General features: G+C 37.5%; 1 protein-coding gene across 2 annotated transcripts in view; it reads right to left on the bottom strand.

Annotated features, from left to right (window-relative positions):
• Positions 1-16,507, bottom strand: part of LOC131136222 (inactive dipeptidyl peptidase 10-like) — a 95,194-nt gene that overhangs the window by 22,542 nt on the left and 56,145 nt on the right. For both annotated transcript variants that reach the window (XM_058082843.1, XM_058082844.1), the window contains exons 4-7: positions 4,186-4,280; positions 3,202-3,276; positions 989-1,041; positions 553-634 (exon numbers count right to left, since the gene is read on the bottom strand). In XM_058082843.1, the coding sequence (XP_057938826.1) occupies positions 553-634; positions 989-1,041; positions 3,202-3,276; positions 4,186-4,280 (305 nt within the window). The remainder of the gene's footprint in view (positions 1-552; positions 635-988; positions 1,042-3,201; positions 3,277-4,185; positions 4,281-16,507) is intronic.

The following is a 16,507-nucleotide window of genomic DNA, read 5'->3' as shown; positions in this document are numbered from 1 at the left end:
TGAGAAACACACTTTACATCAAATAAATGATTTCAAAGTGCACATATAGCAGATTGCATGACACTTTTACATGTAAAATATGTGTAAAAATATAAGTGTAAAAATGGACTGTTACGTGTAAAATACTACATAATCCCCCCCGTCAATTTTGTTAAATTAATGCTGCCCGCGAGTCAAAAAGTTTGCCCACCCCTGGCTTATCCTCACGAGGGTCGCGGGGGTGCTGGAGCCTATCCCAGCTGTCTTCGGGCGAGAGGCGGGGTACACCCTGGACTGGTGGCCAGCCAATCACAGGGCACATATAGACAAACAACCATTCACACTCACATTCATACCTATGGACAATTTGGAGTCACTAATTAACCTAGCATGTTTTTGGAATGTGGGAGGAAACCGGACAAAACCCATGCATGCACGGGAAGAACATGCAACCTCCACACAGAGATGGCCGAGGGTGGAATTGAACGCTGTTCTCCTAGCTGTGAGGTCTGCACGCTAACCACTCGACCACCGTGCAGCCACAACTGAAACTGTTATTTTATATTTTCTCACCAATTGTTGGCCTTGCACTCCCCAGGCTGCGTACTGCAGGACCGAATTCAGCACTTCTGGAGGGTTCAGCTCCCAAACCTCCCTGGATTAAAAGAAAGTAGTATCAATCATTTAGAATTGTGTAAGAATGATGTTGGATTGATCTAATGAAGCATAACTCTGCTTTACAACTGTAAAGCCGGAACAGGGAGTTCAAAAGAATCCATATACACATTGATGTCAGGCAACTGGACAGTTCTTGTTTGTTGAAAATGCTTCACGTTTCATCCAAAAGGCTTCTTCAGAAACTTTTCAAAGAACAAGAAGATCATGGTTGTCTCAATTCACCAGCCGTGCCGTCCCGCATACTGTCAACTTCCATTCTGTCTGCTTGGGGTCCGACTAGTTACGACTTGTGACACTAATTCCAACTATTAATAAGCATAAAAACAGTTACCTTGTGTGAATATTATAGATGCTGTACGAAGCCATGTAGGAATGTCGGTAAACCTGGAGCAAAATAGGCACAGAGGGCACGGGATTAAAAGATGACACATTAATGTGAGAAGCAGCAGTGCCACAGATAATGACATCATGACAAAAATGAAAAGGGAAAAGGCTTCAAACAGACCGCTCGCTGCTCACAGCGATATTATCTGTAGAGAATGCAATTTGCACGGGTGACAGCTGTGGCACGATTCCATCCAGAGAAACACATCGCTGTATGCTTTGCCTTTTTGAAAAGCCGTGGCTGACATGATAACATGATCATATACAGTACCCCATGGATGCTAAAGGCGACAGCATACAAACTTGGATTTTCGTTATTTATTATTTTTCAGAATTTTTTTTTTAATAATAATAAGAAAACACTTGAATCACTCTCATATATTCAAGACATAATGGTGTTGATGGTGGCTTAACACTAATTTGTCTATATTTCCAACCAAGCATTTATTGTCAAAGCTGGGAAATTCTGGAATAAATTACTTTAAGTCCATCAGTTTTATGCAGTGCAAATTCAATAAAAAAAATAGCAAAATAGCCTATCAGGTTTTGCACTGAAAACCAGAAATAAGTTGGAATTGTATGAAAAATACAAAGCTTGCCGTCTTGGCGTGCGACTGTCGCTGAAAATCAGAGATTAATCTGTCAATGTCCAACCCAAACATGCTTTCAAAGTTAATTACTGTATTTATGATTGTTCTTCTCAAAGGCAGTGGAACATGACAAAAAGAACATGATAAAAAGGGACAGGAAAGTCTGTATGAGCTGCGAATGAATATATGAATATAGAATCCAAACAACTAGAATGACACTCGAGACCATACACAAGATTGGGTCAACGAGACCAGATTTTAACATTAATTTTGAGAAAATTAATTGTAAAATTAATTGAATTAATTAATTACATTTAATTGAATTAATTAATTACATTTAATTGAATTAATTATATAAATTATAAATATAATTATTATAATTTTATATATATTATACATCTAAATTATATTATTATTATATTATATATTATTATTATATTATATATATACGCATATATATATATATATATATATATATATATATATATATATATATATATATATATATATACGCACACACACACACACACACATATATATATATATATATATATATATATAATTTCTACTACGTTACACTTTTCTGCACTCTATGTGTATGCTACTGGCCCCGCCTCCACCCACCGAGACAAAGACATTGTACAACTGACAAAAGGGCTCATTCTGTTCACGCCATTGTTCTGCTATAACAAGGTGCTTTATCATTCATCAGCTCCATGAAAGAGCAATCACATTACTTAACTGACGTGCATGACGACTGCCTTTTCAGTCTTTCGTTGCAATTCTATCAAGAAAGTCCCCTGTCTTGACTGTCTTTAATTTAACTCTTAGGAGTCTTTGACCTCATGGATGGGAAAAATGAATAAAATAGGTGGCTCAGCACGGTGAGACAGCCGAAGAAAAAGTGCAGATGCCAAACTGCAAACTGTCAAACTGTGAAAATCAGTCAAGTAGACCTCGAGAAAATATCCAATCCAGTGTCTGTGTCAGTAAGTGTGGCTTAAAAAAGTGTGGCTTAAAAAAAAAAAAACGAAAAAAAAAAAATGCCTCAGCGTGTGAGATCTTGTGGAAAACTCACAAGGAGCAGAGAATACATAGCCACTGGAGACGTTATGTCACAAGCCCATTAGATGGAGGTTAAAGAGCAGGCGATGCCTTCAGGGCTTTCACTGCACAGGTGACTTTGATGGACTGCATAGAATCTGTTGTCATGTGGATAGGCTCAAACTGACAGTGTGAGGACACAACTGTTGCGTTCATGTAGTCATGCCATCATGGTCATGTGAATTACATACAATATGTCGTCAGAAAATGCTCTTTTGGTGGTACTAGGGTCTCTTTGAAGGTTTTTCTGCCAGGATTCTTCTATTTTTTTCCACATACTGGTTTAAATATATTAGTATTGATTAAGGCGTTCCATAATATTGTAGTCTTAGTGTTAACCAAGGTTTATTTGTTGTGTTTCACAACCCTTCAACTACTCCCTATATATTTCTCACGACAAAACTCAGAAATAATGACAAAGTATCATCATCATTGTATACTAACAATTGATTGATTCGATTCCTACCTGTTTGACATCATAAGCAAAGAGCACATACTTCAAGTCAGGTGACACAGAGTACTTTGCCGCGCTGAGGTTGATCTAAAGGAAAAGAAGAATACATTGTCAGGTACCTGTATATAAAGTTAAAGGTATATGATGGTGGCCTCTACACTGTGCCGTGTGCAAAACATCTCCTTGTAATGCAAGTAATGTTGGAATGTTTATTCCCATCAGAGAATAAAACTTTCTTCCACCTCTCAATGACCCATGACTCATAAAAATGTTGCCAACAGGTTATTTTGTGATATTGAAGGAGATGAGGCGTTTGAAGACCTTTTTTTTAAACCCTTCTCTCCCAGATGCTGTGTGATGCTTTGTGGGCGACACTTAGCACCAGCAATAGCCTTCCTTTGGGCTGAGGAACATCCCTTGTTTTGATGGGACAGCCAATCGGATACTCAGTGTAAAATGTAAACGTGTATGTATATACAGTAAAACTCGGATATATCGGATTCAATTGTTGCCACTGATTTTGTCCGATATAGGCGAAATCCGTTATATGCGTATACCGGAAAATGTCCGTTTTTACGCATATATCGGATTTATATCCGGTTTATGCGTAAATCGGATTTTATCCGTTATAAAAAGGCACTTCCTTGACTATGTTTCCAATGTACCTGGACGCGCAGGCAACGCTGCAAATGACGTCGTATAGCGGCCTGTCATGATTCGGCGAAGCGGAGCGCCACGATGCGGCCATCCGATATATGCGAGGGAAATTTAATGGAAATGCATTGGAACGGGACTGGAGATTTTGTCCGAAATAGGCGAAATCCGTTATAAAAAATCCGATATATGCAATGAATTTTTATTGGAAATGCATTACAGAAATCTTTTTATCTGTCCGTTGTGAGCGAATTTCCGATATATCAGAGTCCGATATATCCGAGGTTTACTGTATGTTATGTTTTTTTTTTTTGACCCACTCAATACAATTAGTCAACTTACAAATGTTTTGTTCGAGAGCACAATCTCTGTTTCATTAGTGAGGATGTTGAACTTGACGACATGGCCATCACTGTTTCTGTAAATAACTTCGGAATCTGTGTGAAGAAAAAGGAAACACATCATACCAGTGAAACAGAAGTTTTTAGAAAAACACAGAATGACATATAGTCATTAATTAGATTACCCCGTTACTGTAAAACAGTAATAGTAATGCTGTTACTCCAAAAAAAATAATAACTACCCCCTGCAATTATTTAACAGTGACACAGAAGATGACAACCAGACAGACCCTTGGGAAAGTGATACGTGGTATGAGTAGCTGTGGGGGAAAGATTTATGAGCCAGACAGCACAAAGGAACAAGCTAAACATTTCATCTTTAAAGTAATAAAGCCAGCGTGTGTTGATGGAAAACAGCTTTGTACTGAGATGAAATGCTTGGAAGTGACGATGTCTTTGTTGTGTGGTATCATGTCAGTGCAAACCAGCCACAAACCACAAAAAAGCAAGGGGCAGGGAGGGACTCACTACCCAAATCCCTGTCCGCATAAACACATTCACTGGCTATCGTGTTCATTTTGTCCAATCAGAAGCATGTAAACGCAAACAGCTGACTTGGTGACATTATAACACTTCTGTTCATCATCCTGATTTATTACATGGAAACAACATTCATTTTCTACTGCTTATCCTCACGAGGGTCTTTACACCCTGGACTGGTGGCCAGCCAATCACAGGGCACATATAGACAAACAACCATTCACACTCACATTCATACCTATGGACAATTTGGAGTCGCCAATTAACCTAGCATGTTTTTGGAATGTGGGAGGAAACCGGAGTACCCGGAGAAAACCCATGCATTCACGGGGAGAACATGCAAACTCCACACAGAGATCACCGAGGGTGGAATTGAACCCTAGTCTCCTAGCTGTGAGGCCTACGCGCTAACCACTCAACCACCGTGCAGCCTGGAAACAACATAATGTTTTTAAGTCTACCATTGCACAAATTGAAATGTATCTGTAAAAATGAACTCAACAACTGGTGCTCTGTTGTTTAAAAAGATTTTAATACATACATCTCTTCAAAAAGTATGTAAAATATGTTTTTGGCTAAATTAAGGTGATTTTGGTGTTCTTTTTTCAGATCATATACCCAACAGCAGAGGTGCAGCCAGGAATTTTTGACTCACATTGACATGGAAATCACATTTATTTTGTAATATTACCTATTATTTTTAAGGACCCCTGTCAGTCAGGGGTGCTTGGAATAGTCCTAACTTTTGCCCCCATTTGGCACCCCTGGCTATCAGAAATAAATTGAAAAATTTACAGTTAATCCATTTTAATCCGATCTCCCTAATGGGTGATTGGTATCAGTATTGGCAGCATAAAACCCTCATTAGTGCATTCCTCGTTATTTCAGATCAAAATTGGTGGCTATGGCTCTCCTGTGGTGTTCCTCAGGGCTCAATTGTTGGACCCATTCTTTTCTTTTAATATGCAACATATCTGTATTCTGATGAAAAGCTACGTTACCACTCATTGCGTTCATACACGATCAGACATAGACGGTCTACAACCAGTAGCTTATCATCTCCCATAAAGTTGGGTTTGGCAGTTAAACGGAAGTCCCCGTGAGCACTTGGGAGTGTGACCGACCAACCACAGTGAAGTGGGTGTGCCTGCAGGCCGGCTGTGGGTGGAATAAATCAAAACAGACAGTTTTTGCGGGGAAGCGCGAAATCCAAAGAAATACAACTGGAATAGGTGTAGATTCTGGAAGATCTAGAAAGCTTCTGTGCTGGTTATCGTGTATAGCTGCTCTATAGGGGTCCACAACTCAATACAAAGGGCTAAAAAAAATGTGCATAAAGGTGACAACCCATTAAAATCACTTTTGTATTGTCTGGTTTCAAGTTTGATATTGATTTCAAATGATAACGACGTAAATATAAAGTCTGTTAGATCCATTTCAGTCTTTTATCCAAGATCAAATCAAGTTTCATCTTTGAACAACTTTGAACAGGTAATTCATTCTTTGATTTCAAGACAGGATGACTGCAGTGTGCTTTATGTTGGAGTGAAGCAGTCCTCACTCGTACACTTCTGTTACCCAGCGCAGACATTATAGCAAAATATAATCCATTCAGGACACAAATAAGCGTTGTGCTCATGTGTGTTCAGAGTTGAGTTTTAGTTTGCTGTGGGTTAAGGCCGCAAAAGTAAGCTGTGTTTTTTAATTCGGAATTATAGTACATGTTGTGAGATAATTCAAACCTGCAATAAAAGTCTGTTGTTCTGGCAGTCAAATCAAGTACTACATATCATCAAGGCGTGTTTGAATGCATCTTCTGAGTGCCTTATATTTGTATTTCAGTTCATAAAGATGTATTTTTTTCTCAACATCGCTTGCTAGATGCTGTTCTGAGATTTTTTTACGTGTTACGCTGAATGGACCAGCTCAATGAGTAGGAGTCTTGTGCTCCCGTCCCATCATTCGGCATCCCAGTGAGAGCGGACATTTCTAAGTGACTGTTCTAATGTTCAATTGAATGTTGAGTAGTAGTGCTGCACGATAACGCTACGAGAATGCCTTTTTTACTGTAGCAGAATCTGCCTAGCACCCAGCAAAGTTGCGTTATTGGCTGTTGGCCTTGTGATACATTAAATTAATAATAACGCTAATAAATCCCCTTGTCTATGAAGAGACGATTCTCACATACAGTGTCACTTGTCTGGGAAAATAAAATGTAAATGCATCTTCATGTACATGCAGCACATGTAATAAGGCAGTTGATGCCTTGCACAAAAAAGGCACTTCATTTGGCCATTTCTTCTGATCCTCCAGCACTTTGCGGGGTACTTTGCTTGCAAATATTAATGCATCGTGACCACAGAAGAGTGTTGGATGTAGGAGTATAATATGTATGAGTCTGAGCTTGGGAGTCATATTGTTATTGGCATATGAAGAAAAGCAGGATCCCACAGAAACTACCAATAAATTCATGTTCTCTATCAGAGTAGACTTTTAAATAAAAATTGTATGTATTTGGAAGTACTACACTCATTGGATGGCAGAGAAAAATTAACATTCAGAACCGGTAAAAGGAAACTGGGTTCACGATCTTTAAAACATTACCATTGGTCTGATCTGCACTTGTCTTCTTCAATAATGGAACATCTGTACCTGAAAAAGAACAAGCTAAGACTCTGATGTATAAGTAATGTCCGATGTCTGTAACCCAATAAATAATGAAACACTGGCTTTTTTTTTTCTATTTCTGCAACCCAATGGACTTATGATCTTTAAATAATAGTTTTTAATAAATTGGACAGTAAAGTGTCTTGCCCAAGGACAAGTAGATGAAGGAAACAGGTTTTGAACTGCCAGTCCTGTGGTTTCAGGACTCCTCATCCACTGTTATCTATATTAAGCTTAATTCTGCAAACTGATTCATTGCCTTCCTTCCTGCCATATTCGTTGCTCCGCTACTGCAGTACCATTTTGCCTGGCAATTTTTTTCGCTGTGCGTAATTTTTGGTTATTTCCTGGCACCATGATTTTTCATTCCTATCTACTCAATTTGACTTTTCATTAAGAACTACTATATATTTTACCAGTTTTGCCTCTGCATCCTGGAGTAAAAGCCTATGCGAACTGTTAAGCTTTCATTTTGTGCAGACTTTTAATTCTGGCCAAACTGAAGCACAGAGCGGGAACTATGTGTATGATGCAATATGTATGACGTACATTGAATAATTTAGCTAAAGTTGCATAACGTTTCTAAATTTCACTAAATCACATGGTGGTTGATGGTTAAAATCAAAGCCAGCATGTTACAAGATAGAACTTGAACACTTAGTATTAAAGATGCTGACAGCCAACCTAGCAGCATGTTACACATTGCATGATTCAAAATCATCCTATGGAAAAAAAATATTAAAAATGCATTGAAAATGCCATTTTACCTGCAGATACCATGTAGTAATGTCATAAAATGTGGCATTACAACCTGATTTATTAAAATATAATCATTATTTTGATGCAAAATACACACAATTCTATTCAACATTGACTCTTTCCATCTGCTTTTCTTGTATGGTTTATTTTGCAGGCAGCAACCAGTCGGTATCTGGTGTGATCACCATTTTGCCTCAAATATCATACAGGGTTTCCACTGCATGCATTTGATCGTGGCAGAGACAGTCACAGCAAAATAAAAAGCCGGCATGGGGTGGAGGGCTTAAAGAGTATGCAGCCCGTATTGACGATCTGTCCCTTATTACCATGACAATGAAAAATAGCATGTAAAATGTGGAGTCAATTGATGACAGCGTGTGATCTCTCTCCTTTCAGTTTCATTGTCGTCAGTTTATTATTAAGTGCTCTCAGCCAGACTGAAAACTTTGCCATTAAATGAACAGTTTTGTTCAGTTCTGCTCATGTTCTGCTGGTAGTTAAAAAGTTTAACATAAGATAAAAAAAATTGACATTTGTCTTATCATTAAAAATTCATAATGCCGCCTACAGAGAACATACTAACTCCTTATTTCTAAAATAACCAATTACCTAAAAATGTCATCCAATACTTCTCTACAAGAGAGGAGAAATATGATCTCAGGGAAGAAGTACATTTGAAACACTTATATGCTAGGACTACTACGTTAAAAAGCCATAGCATTTCAGTATGTGGAATCAAAATGGAATGGATTGAGTAAGACCCTCAAACAATGCACAACGATGAGCCAATTCAATAAACCATATTAGGAAAGCAGGAGGTGAACAAATGTAACAGTTACTGATTGTAAAAGTACCAGATGGAGGGGTAGGATTTAATAAGCTTTGCTTCTTCCTACTCCTTTTGGACATGTGGAACTGTGAACTGATTATGTGATGCATTCAATTGCAATCTGATGCATGTTCAAATGAAATAAAACCATTACCATTAAAATTGCTGATGCATCAGCGGCACGACAGTTGCGGCAGTCCTCCTCCTATGTAGCCTATCACCACAGCTTTAAAAAAGCTAAGTTAGCAGCAATGGCTTTGGTGTGGAGAGCGCAGTGGCTGACAGCAGCTCCTGTGTGAATGTTCACTACATTTGTGTTCTTTGCTTATCAATAAAGCAATTGAAGTGCATTGTGAGTTTCTCCTTAACCACAAACAGTACCATTACAGTAGTATTCTATACTGGTCACTCTATACTGTTACATTGATGAGACAATAGCCACCGAGTAGAATGCTGTCAATACTAACGTCCTTATTTTCGTCTAAGATGGGAAATATGTTACAAACTATGGTTTGTAACTTTCAAAATGGCATCAATAAAATTAGCCTGTTTCCGTTGTCCATAAAATACACCTGCCCATACCATCATATTTAGTGATAGCATTTATAATGCACAGAGATTTGTGGGTTTTTTTGTTGTTGTTGAGTGTAGCTATTCTCCGCTCCGCAGCTCTCTGCTGTTTCAGCATTTCTTATATAACTGTAGACTTTCAAAGGTTTTTATATCTCTCAAATAAATTGCGTGGAACAACATTTCACAACTCTCGTGTCTGCGTTTGGGTCCAAAACCCATCAGGGCCGTCAGATTCCATGAAGAGAAGATGGGTGGTTCCCACGCAATTCAAAAAAATATATCTGTCAGGAACATTCCAGTGAATGGAAGCAGAAACATTTTTACATTCCATTCATTCATTTGCATCACCACCAAGCTAAATGAGAATGCAAAAAAAAAAAAAATAATGAAATAAATCTACCTTTTAAATATGTCCTCTTAGGGGTGTTTTGAGACGTGCCATAACATCATTGCTGTGCTTATTTCTGATGAGAACATTTCAAGAATATAAACTGTGACTTTTGGGCTAAAACTGAAAAAAAAATCCATCTTGCTTATTCTGTACTTGTGGAAAAGTTATATACACCACTGCAGTGTGCCTTTTGCATGATTCATCAAGTGCACAACAGCAGGTGGTATATTGCAGTACCTTGCAACCAATCATCTACGTTATATCTGGATGTATCAGGGCTACGTGTCATACCTCTATGTATCTTGGCTCACTGAAATAACATATTTAGCAGCTTGACTCATTCTTAACAGAGGTAAATTTATTTATTTAGTGACATATTTTGCATGTAGACTTGGACAATATCTGGTTGCAGTCACCACACCTTTCTCATAGAGCTGATGGTCTCGTGGGTGGACCCAAAAGTGGAGATCTTTAATCAAAAAAAGCTGTGTTTTCTTCTAGCACGTTTCACCACAAGGCTCCTTAAAGACTTAAAGACCAGTGGACAATCCCAAAAGAAAGCCATCACTTCAGTTACTTTATCGACAAACGTAGTGTTTTTTGGTACTCCAGAAACATTCGTGAAAAGAGTAGTGAATGAGTCGTTCATAGTTTTTTTTTTTTTACTGTATTCATCTGTTAACTCGTTCACTTATGGTAATGATTTTATTTCATTTGAACATGCATCAGATTACAATTGAGTGCAGCCCATAATCAGTTCACAGTTCCACATGTCCAAAAGGAGTAGGAAGAAGCAAAGCTTATCAAATCCTACTACCCCTCCATCTGGTACTTTTACAATCAGTAACTGTTACATTTGTTCACTTCCTGCTTTCCTAATATATATACTTATCCTGCTGCTGTTAGCTAAATCAAAAAGAAAATTCATGTTGATACTTGCCTTGTATATTTCTTAGCCACCTTCACGATGTTAAGTTGCTGGGTGATGATTTTAGCTTTCTATCCAATACAACACCAAGAGTCAGATTGTTATATTGAATAATTACTTGTGAGTTCTGATGGGTTGACAACCTCTCTTATTGCTCGTGATTGCTCGTAATTTAAAGGGGACCTATTATGCTCATATTCAACCCTTTGTATTGAGTTGTGGTGTCCTATAGAGCAGCTACACACAATAACCTGCACAGAAAACCTTTTATATTTAGCAGAATCTGCACCTATTCCAGCTGTATTTCCTTTGATTTGTACTTCCTGCCAAATTGGTCTGTTTTAAATTATTCCACTCACGGCCTGTCTCCTGGCACGCTCACTCTGCTGTGATTGGTCACACGCCTAAAGTGCTTACTAACTATGAACCATATAAGGAAGTCCTCCCCTCTGTGACATCACAAAGGAGAAGTTTTACCACGCCTTTTGAAACCAAGCATTTTGAGCCATCCCAAAGTTCTTTCAGGGCTCACTTCCAAATGTGCAAACCTCATTGTATGAAACTTTGGTATGGTTTAACACGAGAATACAACATTCTAACTACATTTCTACAATCTGGGAGTTTGCATGCATGCTCTCTGTGACAGGTGACTCAAGTGAATCAGTAATATCACATCGGCATTCAGGTTCAGGGAGTCCGCTAGGTGGACTTGTTGTATATGTGTAAAGTTTCTCGGGTGAGGTAGAAGCCACATTGAGCACTGAATCATGTGTCAACATCATCGCCGTATCGGATGAAGACTTACTGTATACATGTTCTGCAGGAAATTGTACCAACCAGTTTACAGTCCGAATAAGATCTCTCAGGATTACCTTTCAGGTAAGGCTGAAAAACCAATTTGTTGACTTTGTAGTATAAGGCTGTTGGATAATACCGTGTCTCCCCGCGGTGAAAGCAGCATCCAAAAACTTAGTAGAAAAGAAGCTTCAATAAGTTTGTTCTATTTTCTTTCATTAAGAACCAGCTATAGTGCCCAACTGGAATACACAATCATTTTAAAAGCCCCTGAAATGAGCAGGAGAGAGATATTACTTTTTGTCATACCAGAAACTGCTGAAAAAGATCATTCTAAGCTGTTGAGTTTAAGTTAATTATAGCGAATTACCAAATTAAGTGCATGTACACGGAATACAGTATATAGATATTTATTTAAATGACTTAGCAGTGTTGCACCGCCTCTACACCACATTTTTTTTCTTACAATTTTAGCCAGTGGCAATAAAATGTATCGATCCTGTAAAAATGTCTGTGTAAATGGGAAGGGCGGAACAACAAAGCAGCTCATTTAAAATTGTGACTGCAACACATTACTGTTACGGATCACTGCAACGCAAATGGAATTCATACTCCGGGACAGTATTCTGTCAGCACTGATAAGCTTTGTATAAACAAGCAACACACATTTGACTTTCATCAGGGAGTTGCCATCCAGTTCAATGGGAACAGAACGCATGATGACTGATAAGAGTTACTTCAGATCAACACAATGCACTTTGGAACAATAAACCTCATCATATTTTGCATGCAGGGTGTGTACATGAATAGGCAGGATGGAGATGGCTCTGTCAGTGTAAATGGTGTAATAGAATAGAATAGAAGTGCCGCCAATTCAACCATGAATATAAGAATCAAATACAGGATCTGTGGAAAAAAAGACATATTTTGAAATATGAATATCTTGAGTAACAACATTCATTCATTCATTTTCTACCGCTTTTCCTCACGAGGGTCGTGGAGGGTGCTGGAGCCTATCCCAGCTGTCTTTACACCCTGGACTGGTCGTCAGCCAATCACAGGGCACATATAGACAAACAACCATTCACACTCACATTCATACCTATGGACAATTTGGAGTCGACAATTAACCTAGCATGTTTTTGGAATTTTTTGGAAACCGGAGTACCCGGAGAAAACCCATGCATGCACGGGGAGAACATGCAAACTCCACACAGAGATGACCAAGGGTGGGATTGAACCCTGGTTTCCTAGCTGTGAAATCTGCGCGCTAACCACTCGACCGCCGTGCCGCCGAGTAACAACATACCCCAGGCAAATAAAAGTAACCTTTTTGAGTCCAGGGCAGTTTTTAGTGTTTTACTTACTTTTTTTGGGATAGCTTTATATCTCTCTTGAAAAAAAAATTGTTTTTAGTACCAAATATCCAAATATCTGCAGGCTCGTGTGGATGATAGGCCAAATCGTGGAAAAATAACTTTATTTAATGAGACACTCGCCTACGTGTGGACAGTGCCTTATTGTGCACGTCACTTTCCAGAAACATGGCCCAAGGCTTAACAGATTAAGTAAATATATGCAGGAAATTTAACCAATCACATAAGACGGATAATTAGTCAGATTATATCACAGGAAGGGAATGGGTGGATGATGAGATATTATACATCTGTTTTAGTCCCTAGAAGTCTATATTTAAACCTGCCATGTTTAATTCATCATCAGCTGCCAACCTCTAAAGCTGCATGGCTCTGCATCTGGGAAGATACAGTACCAAGAACACCAAGTAAAATGAAAAAGATTTATATAGTAGCATCCTATATTGAATTAATTCACACTAAAAGAGGGAACAGAGGTTTTGTGAATTAATCGGTTCTTCACTGGAAGGTGTACCTTTGACATTGAACACCCGCTTATACTATGTAGCGCTGACACAAACAGCTACTTTTTTGAGGAATTGTTCAAATATTATTATTGTATTGTGTATTCTTATTTTTAATACTACTAAAACTCAAGGGCAAAAACATAAAATGTTACCTGTACCGTGACAAATGTAAATAATGTAAGTACACAACCCATTCCTATCATGTGTTATGGTCATATCACCTCGTACTTCGGTACATGACAATAAAAATAAAAATAAAAATAAAAATAAAAATAAAAATAAAAATAAAAATAAAAATAAAAATAAAAATAAAAATAAAAATAAAAATAAAAATAAAAATAAAAATAACTTAAATTATATTAGGAAAGCAGGAAGTGAACAAATGTAGCAGTTACTGACTCTTGGTGTTGTATTGGATAGAAAGCTAAAATCATCACTCAGCAACTTAACATCCAGAAGGTGGCTAAGAAATATACAAGACAAGTGTCAACATTAATTTTCTTTTTGATTTAGCTAACAGCAGAAGAAATATATATATATATATATATATATATATATATATATATATATTAGGAAAGCAGGAAGTGAACAAATGTAACAGCTACTGATTGTAAAAGTACCAGATGGAGGGGTAGGATTTAATAAGCTTTGCTTCTTCCTACTCCTTTTGGACATGTGGAACTGTGAACTGATTATGTGATGCGTTCAATTGTAATCTGATGCATGTTCAACTGAAATAAAACCATTACCATTAACATATCATGTCTGATCTTTCACCCAAATATTCACATCGATATCAAAAACATTATTTATGTACGTATGTACGTATGTATGTAGGACTATATCTAAACATAAGCATCTGCATTTCCACTATGCTAAATGAGTCACATTCTGGACTAGCCTACTACCTAAATCAAAGAGCTTGGCTCTGCCTAATAAGGACTTGTGCAGAAAGCAGGCAAGCACGCAGCTGTGCTGCTCTTGCAACGTTTACACTTGCATGCACAGCCGATTTAAAAACATGACTGCCAGACTCTAAGTAGACCCTGTTTAACATCCAAAGGCAGTCATTGGACTTATCAAGATTTAATAAACTAGCTGGCCGTTTCATGAATAAAATCATGGTTGTGTTCCTGTGATAAGACGGTGAAGTTTTGTGGGTGTCATGTGTCATGTGACAGTCATGTGGAGTAAGTCATTTCCAAACGTTTTGTGCCATTACAGCTCATTTTAAAGCTATTTAACAATTGTAATGCTTTAATGGGTCGTGACATATTACAGTTTAACTGCTTTAGATTATTTGTTCCATAAATTCATAAAGCAACGCATGTTGATATGAAATGGACTTATATATATTAATTCATTCATTTTTCAAGAAATGTGATGTCGGTAAAAGTTATTATTACTATGAAGTTCGGCCTCCTTTTACTCCATTTTTGCTGGGGTTTTTTTTGTTAATTTCCAAATAGTATGACTTTATTCTTATATAATCTTGATTTGTAATAGTAGGACTTTAATCCCACAATATTTTGACTTTATTTCCTTGATATTAATATTTTTCCCCAACCGAATTTATATATACATAACCATAAACTTTATTTTGTTTTTTTCTGTTAATATTATGACTTTATTACAACATATTTTCTTTTATATTTAAACTCTATGCTACTAAAAATACATTATTTTTCCTCCCAATATTAAGTGTTAGCTCAAGAAGGAGTCCTACCAGGACCTTTTGGCGTCCAACCTCAGCAGCAATGGCATGCAGCGAGAGGCCTTAATTATGCAGCTAAAAAATTTGATTCAAAAAGAGAAAGCTTTATTGCCTTTGCCATCTCGAATGGCATCTATAATGACATTGAATGTACATTTTTGCAAAGATTCTGGCTTTTAAAGACTGTTTTAAAGCTGTTTTAAGGCCTATTTTACTTTAATGGTGGCTTGCAATAGCTTACTTACTCCAAAACATTTTTGTCTCGCTCTCATTTCTTCTTTTTGTGTTTTGAAGCTGTACTTAGAACCTCCTTCAAATCCAACAGTGCAAAATGCTAATTCTTGCAATTTTTCAACTGGCCTTAAATAAGTATATTTGAGCTACGTACTCCCTACTCTTAAACACTTAAAAAAAAAAGGAAAAAAAAGCTTGAAAAAGCTTGAAAAAAAATGAAAGCTTCACAGAAGAGCATGCCTTTTTTAACTGCCTTTAAGCAAAGCATTAACATTTGTGATCAAGGATGACATGAAAGGAAGAATAGAATAAACACATGCGTCTTTGCAGCGCCACTCAACACACAACAATGGTCAAAAAAGACAAACTATTAGTGCAGCATATAAATAATGAACATGCAAAAATGCGTGTGCAGCTCATCCAGTGAGCAAACTAATTATACTACAGGCTCCTACAGGTCAAAGCGTACTAATTAGTCACAGCGGAACGTAAGAAGACCGGCTCTCATTGAGCATACAATATAAATTTAATCTTCAAGATTAAACACTCTTAATGCACAACATCATCATCACACTTATTTGTTTATATAACGCACAAAGAACAATTTACAGCTGCATGCACAGTCTATTGTTCATATGAGTCGTTATTAGCGTTATGAGCGTATTACGTAAAGTCAATATCAGACTCAGGCGCTAAAGTAGTCACGCTGATTTTACTTTTGATTCTTTTATTCACACACCCCATGACGAAAATCCATGTACTAACCACTTTGGGAACCTAGGGTCCAGTGACGTCTGAAATTGTAAAGCATGTCAGCCGCTGCATACATTGTTACTAAATATTCAACAAACTGGAATGCCTGTGTTTGTGATGAAGGAAGATGTAGTCACCCATGCAATTCCAACTGCATACGCCCTGGACTGGTTATCAGCGAATCACAGGGCACATATAGACAAACAACCATTCACACTCACATTAATACCTATGGACAATTTGGAGTTGCTAATTAAC

Source organism: Doryrhamphus excisus, chromosome 9 (assembly GCF_030265055.1).
Source record: "Doryrhamphus excisus isolate RoL2022-K1 chromosome 9, RoL_Dexc_1.0, whole genome shotgun sequence".
Taxonomy (NCBI): Eukaryota; Metazoa; Chordata; class Actinopteri; order Syngnathiformes; family Syngnathidae; genus Doryrhamphus; species Doryrhamphus excisus.
This window is presented reverse-complemented; position numbering and strand designations above follow the sequence as displayed.